We start from the raw sequence: 8,222 nt of genomic DNA, 5'->3' as shown, positions 1-8,222 counted from the left end.
TGTTCCCTCGATCCTATTCCCTCACATCTCATCCGCACTTTGTCTCCATCTCTTCCTCTTCCTCTCACTAAAATTTTGAATCTCTCCCTTTCCTCCCTTTCCTCTGGCACATTTCCCTCACCCTTCAAACATGCAACTGTAACCCCAATTCTGAAAAAGCCCAGCCTTGACTCCAATTCCCCATCCAACTACCGCCCTATCTCGCTACTGCCATTTGCCTCCAAGATCCTCGAGAGAGTTGTGTACACCAGACTGACTGACTTTCTTGAATCCAACTGCTTGACCCCCTTCCGTCTGGATTCCGCGCTGGTCATTCTATCAAAATGGCTGTGACCAAAGTATCCAATGATTTAATTGCTGCTAAATCTCGCGGCCATCACTCTATCCTAATTCTCCTTGATCTCTCTGCTGCCTTTGACACTGTTGCTCATCAACAGCTTCTTCGCATTCTCCGTAAATTTGGTCTACGGGATACTGATCTCTCCTGGTGCTCCTCCTACCTCTCCCAGCGCTCTTCCAGTGTTTCTTTCTCTGACTCTGCCTCTTCCCCCTAACTCCTCTCTGTCGGCGTCCCCCAAGGTTCTGTCCTTGATCCTCTACTGTTTTCTATCTATACTGCCTCCCTTGGTAAACTCATCAGCTCCTTTGGCTTCCGTTATCATTTCTATGCGTATGACACGCAAATCTATCTGTCCTCTCCTGATCTCTCTCCGCCCATCTTGACTTGTGTCTCTGACTGCCTCTCTTCGATTTCCAACTGGATGGCTGCTCACTTCCTTAAACTCAATCTGTCCAAAACAGAACTTCTGGTCTTTCCTCCCTCAAGTGTTACTACTCCTGTGTCTGTCTCCCTCCAAGTCAACGGCGCTACCATTACCTCTACTTCGCACTCGCTGCCTGGGTGTTCTTCAATCGCCAAATCCTGTTGCTTCCATCTCAAAAACACAGTGTGCCTCCGCCCCTATTTAACCCCTGATGCGGCTAAGATGCTGGTCCATGCTCTTGTTCTCTTGCCTTGACTACTGCAATACCCTTCTCAGTGGTGTTACATGTTCCCAGATTGCACCGCTGCAATCTATAATGAATGCAGCGGCAAGGCTCATTTTCCTGTCCGCTGGCTCCTCCCACACCTCCCAGCTCTGTCAGTCCCTGCATTGGCTTCCAGTTAGATATAGGGCTCAATTTAAAATTTCTGGTGCTTGCTTACAAGTCCCTACATAATGCTGCTCCAACCTACCTATCCTCCCTAATACACAAGTATGTCCCATCGAGGCCCTTGCGCTCTGCCAAAGACCTATTTGTATCCTCTGTCCGTACCCCCACCTCTAATGCTCGCCTCCAATATTTCTCCAGGGCTGCACCTCTTCTGTGGAACTCCCTTCCCTTCTCTGTAAGACTTTCACACAGTCTCCACTCATTCAAAAAATAATTAAAATCTCACTTCTTCAAGAAAGCATATCAATTAAACTGTTAGCAGGTTTTTATCCCCCACGCCCCATGACTCCTCTTTTGCAACTGTCAAAAATTACCTACTAAGCCCTCAGTGAATACTTTTCTAACAACCTACTTTGTACCCCTACTTTTACCCTTTGTGTCACTATACCCCACTCCCTCTAGAATGTAAGCTCATTGAGCAGGACCCTCCACCTCTCTGTTCCTGTACGTCCAGTTGTCTGGTTACAATTACATGTCTGTTAGTCCACCCATTGTACAGCGCTACAGAATCTGATGCTGCTATATAAATAATAAAATAATAATAATAATAATCTTTGGCAATTGTATATGTTCAAATGTGTGTGTGTGTGCATATTTCTGCTCTGTTTGTAATGCGTTGTGTTTGACTGTATGAGTGAATGTATACAGCTGTGTGAATGCATGCAGGGTTAAAAGTAATGTTAGTAGTGTTAAGGGCAAAAGGGGAGTTTAAGGTTAGACAGTGGTTAACATTAGAGTTAGATTATAAAGTGTTTTTAGTGTTAAGATTAAAAGCTTGAGGGCATAAACTATAAAGGCTGTTTGGATTATTGGGATAAATATAATTTTGGGGTACAGGTGGCATTACGTTTTTGAGAGTTACATATACACACTACATACACTACACTGACACACACTCTGCATACACTAGTACAACACAAACTCTGCATTCACTACACAGACACACACTCTGCATACACTAGTACAACACACACACTGCATACACTACACTGACACACACTCTGCATACACTAGTACAACACACACACTGCATACACTACACTGACACACACTCTTCATTCACTACACTGACACACTCCATTCACTACCCGAACACACACTCTGCATTCACTACATTCTGAAATTGCAATGCTTTAAAGTGCAGGGTAAGGGGACAGGGACTGATCATTGATGGGGATTCATAAAATTGCTTCTAACAGAAGAGTGAGACAGAAATGTTAAAACATGGACCAGCCTCCCCGAAAACATATGGACTATTCTAGATGACTTTTTTCTATTTGGTTTCCATGGCGATTGCTCCACTTATAGAACACTTCCAGACTTTTCAATTACGCAACGCTTTTATAAACTGCATCAATAGACTGGAGAGTCCAAGATTTAAAAAAAAAAAAAAAAATTGAAAAAATTAGTAAATAAAAAAATATTGGAATTCACCGTTTAATGAATAAACCCACATTGTGTAATTATCAGACAGTTTGTACTTATGTTTTATTTCCATTTGTACAAAAAAAAAAAAAAAATCTGAACTAAGCTTCTTATGACATTTAAAGGCCTGATGAACGCCATGTACTGGTTTCACATAATAGCAGGTAATGCCTGCCAGCACTGTGTGTGTGTATAATAGCCCTCTCTTGGCTCCTGCTTGGCGCCAACAGGTGACATCCTGCTTAGAGGGAGTCAGACAACGTTTTCAGCCAATGAGCGTGGGCGCAGCGAGCTGGCCAATCGGGTGGCTCGCCGCGGGGAGGGCGTGGCCAGGCTTCCAGTCACTTGCCTGGTACTGTGTTTGCTGGGTTCAGACTCTGCGCTCAGAGTCGGCGGGTGGTACTGAGGTTACGCGCTCCCTGGACACAGCCCCAGTCACTGCACCAACAGCGGGCGAGCAGCCACTCACGGCCACCTGGCAGGTTTTCCCTGATTTCCCGGCCGCCGATCTCGATGTATTCAGCATGTTAGGGCACACTGGCGGCATGCATCGGGCCAGCTGGACTCACTAGCCGCAGGTTCTGGGCCACAGACTGAGTTTTGGAGTTAGCCATCCTCTGATTGCCGGATGGTGCTATGCAGATTGCAAGGTAAGGGTTAAAAATCCTCCTCCCCCGGGCCCTTGTTATCAGCTCAGTGCAGGGTGTCCATGGGCGGTGGGGGAGGGTGAGCCCAGTTCAAGGAGGGAGCTAGATGTTGATGCTGGGTAATCCTTGGCTACAGCTCTCATTAACCCATAGTGCTCCCCCCAGGCCTGCAGCATGAACTGGGCAGTCCCTGCAATGTAAACACTTCACCTTTTATTTATTATCCCCTGCACAATGTGCATAATGTCTACATTCAGCACTCACATGGGCACTTTGGCCCCTGGTTATTTATTTTTTGGGGGATTCTCTTTGAATTTTGAGTGCAGTACGTATGTAGGTTTTCTGGCCAACACCCCTATTTTCTGCAGTGTGTGTGTGTGTATATATATATATATATATATATTTTTTTTTTTCCATTTATTTATATATAAATATATTTTTAATTTTTTTTTTTTTTTCATTGAGATTTTAGTTTCCAGAAATATATAATACGTATTATGCATTTTAAGCAGTAAGCAAATGTAACCAGTTACAATAAACAAGTGCTGAACAGTACATATTGTCAGAAAAAAAAACCGAAACGTAAATATCAATGGGGCATTTCGTAGTACATGTGATTTTCTTTTGTAAATTTTAGGTATTTTTTTGTATTTGTAAGTACCTATAAATGTAACTTATTGCTGTACAGAGTGTGTGTGTGTGTAAACTTCAGTGCAGATGGTTGTCATGTTTTGCATAGGGAGGTGTTATTGAAAGGGTATTTTGTTTTTAAATTAAAATGAAGGTACAAGCATTGAAACATGCTGTAACTCTGAAAAATGCATCATACCTCAGAGATTCCCATATCTCAGCAATCTTATTTAGATTCGTTCTGCTAGTTTGTCTGATGTCTGTATGTTTTTTACTTTGCAAATGGTGGTAAAACGTATTTTTGTTTTTTGTGTTCTAGGTAATTTACCACCACTAAACCACTTGGCGAACTCATCTGGATATATTTCAACTTGTCATTTTAAAAAAATATATAAAAATACAAAAATGGGTAATGGACTTTCAGAACAGAATCCTATTCTTAATGGCTTATCTACCTTTCAAGCCCTCCACATTGTCATTTTAGGTTTGGACTGTGCTGGAAAAACAACTGTACTGTACAGACTACAATTTAATGAATTTGTTAATACGGTGCCTACCAAAGGATTTAATGCAGAGAAAATTAAAGTGCCACTTGGTAACTCCAAAACCGTAACTTTTCACTTTTGGGATGTTGGTGGCCAGGAGAAATTAAGACCACTCTGGAAGTCCTACACAAGGTGTACTGATGGGATTGTATTTGTGGTAGACTCTGTGGACATTGAGAGGATGGAAGAAGCAAAAACGGAACTGTATAAAATTACTAAGACCTCAGAAAACCAGGGTGTTCCTGTATTAATAGTTGCTAATAAACAGGACCTCAGGAACTCTCTGTCTCTTTCGGAAATTGAGAAGATGTTGGCACTAAATGAACTCAGCTCATCTACACCGTGGCATCTCCAACCCACATGTGCCATCATAGGCGATGGTTTGAGGGAAGGAATTGAGAAATTGTATGAAATGATCATAAAGAGGCGAAAAATGCTCAGGCAACAGAAAAAGAAAAGATGACTCCATTTTACTTTTATGATATTGCGTTCTAGTTTGACAAGTAGTTTGGCCGTCAAAATTTGACGTTAACCAGTCTGTATCAGATGTCTGGGCTGCCTGGTTTGATGCTGTCTAAGCCTTGTTACATCTTTCTTTTTCAGCTGGGTGGAATCTCACTGTGGGAGATCTGCCAAATCCAACAACACTTCCAGTATGTGTTTTCATAAACATCAGGAAAATGTCTTTTGTACGTCAGTGGCTGAAATAGAATCTGGTCATCGTGAATGATAAACTGTGAATGTATGCAAAGTGTTGAATAAAACTTTAAATTTTTGTATTTTTGAAGAACCTCCTATAAAGAAATACAATCTGAAGTACACGTCGAGGAGTCTAGCAGATTTAGAAATGTGGCATAGGATTTTTTTCTATTCTAAATCATTTGTGGGTCAGTTGATTTATGTATATAGGGAATATCCTGTCCAATGTGTTTAACTTAGAAAGTTTCTTTAAAAAGCATATACATGCAGTGCATGAAGGCTATTTCTTCACTTTTTTTCCTCTACCACTGTCAATTGGTTACATCACAAGAAATGCTATGCATTTATACAGTATTATCTAAATTTAGAGTTCTAGACACACAAGTCTATGCTGCATGTACAATCTGGTTCCTATGTGCTGTTTCCAATACACAGCAGAGAGACAGAGGGAACCTTCACATGAGCATTTGCTGCTTTGTAGGATAACATGAATTCTGCTATAAAAGCACAATTATAACAATTTAGGTTTTTTTTTAGTCTGTGATTGATTAGTCACTGGAAGGCAAACACTCCACATAATGTGATGTCAAGCTTTTATGCGCTTTTCTCCCCCACTGACTTGATTTGTGACATTTTCAGTTTCTTTTCCACTAGCTACACAGCGGTTACACAATCTAAATCTGTCAACTGTCCTGAGGGCAGAAAAAGCCTTACTGCCTGCTATTCTCAAGGGTTAATATGGCACTTATTAAGTAACTTATGTGTCCTTGATATAGGTTCAGCGTGTCTGCATCACTTAAATTTATTTTCTGTATGTTTTACTCCATACTTGAGCAAGAAAAAAAAAAGTGAAATCTTCTGAATTAAGTTGTGTAAAATAAGTGCCACATAGTAATTCCTAGAAAGTGTTAATACAGTCTTCTGCAGGGAAGATTAATATATGGGTCACATTCTAACACTACTAAGCTCAGGCTCACATAGATTAGTGATTCCTTGTGCTACAGCCTCTTTCCCACACAATGAGAACCTCTTAATTCACACTGAATTGGTCCCATATTTAATCGCATTGCATTAGAAAGCCCCATGCCTTTTTGTGTAGCCATTCTTGGTGACACAGAGTATGGCTGATTCACTGTGGATATGTGGGGATTTTTTTTTTTTTTTTTTATAATAAACCTTGCACATTGCCTCCCCATACAGTTTTTTGTTCTACAGTTCACGTTGACTGTAAAATCAAGCGAACTTGGAAAATCTTTCTGATAGTCCAACAATTGTCCAAGTCTGACTGACAGCCTCTATGTGCTTGACATCCATACAGCCGTCTGATTTTTTTTGTTTGCACAGCCATCCTATTTGCATGCCAGCTGTCCCTGTTTTAGAAAAATGCCAAACTGCACTTTATTATTGAGGTTTTTTTTTTTTTTTTAATTTATTTTTTTTAAAGAATGATTTGGCAGCTGGGTTTATGGGCACAGGTGAATTTTTTTTTTTTTCAGAAAAAAATTGAATAGCTTCAGGTGGAGCTTCTGTATGTGTATTTCTATGTACCTATGTTGGTGGCACGAGTCACTGATTCAGTAATGTCTATATTTATAGAAATGTGGATATTGTCTACAGCTTCAATAAACAAGTCTTCTGAAAGAAATCTCTTCTGTGTTCATTTGCTCTCTGGAATATACTTTTTTTTTTTTTTTGCATGTTTTTATTAAGGTAGCACTAACATTAAGAGCTGATGTCAGTGCATACAACTAGTTTCGGAAAAAAGGGGGAAAATATATATATTTATACACACACACACCCTCCCTTTCCTTTAAGTTCCTTGCTCCAATCTTTAAGTAAATAAACATTTTGTATTTTAAACAACTCAGCCCTTTGAACGTCCTTGATGTGGAAACCACCAAATCTTTTTCAGGACTTAGTACACTTTTTATTTACAGCTGTCTGCATGATGTTTGCATTAATTTTGGGTGTGCACCTAAAGCCATTTTATTTATAAGCTGTGCTTTTTACCGTGGTGTGAGCTTATATACATGTAGCACATAATCTAAGTGGAGGTTTTCATCATCCTTCATTATTGGGTGCATTAATTTCTTATTACTTATCAATTATCCCATATCTGTGTCCCTCCTAGTTTGCTTTGTTTGTAAATCTAAGTTAATTTAAACGTCTGCACTTTTTTTATTTTTATTCCACTAGTGTGCTTTTTAACAATGCTATGAACCATTAATATTTTTATTTTTTTCAACATATGGTTTTACCGGTGTGTATTAATCTGTTTTCAAGTGACAATGGGCATCTTTCTGTGGGAACAGTGACAAACTTGGAATACTAGAGTACCTGCTCTCTGCTGATCATGTGATTGTATCCACTCCTGCTGTCAGTGTGCCTAGATAGGTATCTAGCTATTCACGGTGCAGGTGATCAAATGGCAAGCACAGAAAGTGCATGATACTTTGCCATTTTGAAAATACTCTTTTCAAAACATTTTTATTCCAACAAGTTATTTTATATTGCAGTGGCATAGTATTCGTTATGACAAATCTTAACATATTGCCATGTGTGCAGTAATAAGTTTTTTTAAGGAATACTAACAAGAAAAGAAAAAATCAATAGTAGGCTCTCTTGAGTTGCTGTTGGCTTTGCATCCTTCAATTTGTGTATAATGTACTTATGCTAGAACAGTGGCATACTAGTACATATTTGCTCTTGTACAGCCATAGTGTAGTGTTAACTTCACATCTTTTTAGTGTAGTTTAAAAAATATATATGTTTTACACGCTGATCTGCTTTATTTGTAATCTGCAGTTTTACATTTTAAAGGCACACTAGGCACCCAGACCACTTCATCTAATTGAAGTGGTATGAGGGCAGGGTCACTCTCCTCTTAGCCCTAATATGTAAAATATTGCTGTTTTAGATGGCATCATAGGTACACTACAGTGTTTGGAATCCGTTTTGTACTCCCAACTCTATAGTGTTCCTTTAAGTACAAATTCAAACATTTTAACCCCTTAAGGACCAAACCTCTGGAATAAAAGGGAATCATGACAAGTCACACATG

General features: G+C 39.7%; 1 protein-coding gene across 1 annotated transcript; it reads left to right on the top strand.

Annotated features, from left to right (window-relative positions):
• Positions 1-2,884: 2,884 nt before the first annotated feature.
• ARL4A (ADP ribosylation factor like GTPase 4A) lies at positions 2,885-5,997 on the top strand. Its single transcript, XM_063452410.1, has 2 exons — positions 2,885-3,290; positions 4,237-5,997. Exons 1-2 carry the CDS (start codon positions 3,269-3,271, stop codon positions 4,923-4,925), a joined length of 711 nt encoding a protein of 236 aa, XP_063308480.1. The 5' UTR covers positions 2,885-3,268; the 3' UTR covers positions 4,926-5,997.
• Positions 5,998-8,222: the final 2,225 nt, after the last annotated feature.

This window comes from Pelobates fuscus, chromosome 4 (genome assembly GCF_036172605.1).
Source record: "Pelobates fuscus isolate aPelFus1 chromosome 4, aPelFus1.pri, whole genome shotgun sequence".
NCBI lineage: Eukaryota > Metazoa > Chordata > Amphibia > Anura > Pelobatidae > Pelobates > Pelobates fuscus.
This window is presented reverse-complemented; position numbering and strand designations above follow the sequence as displayed.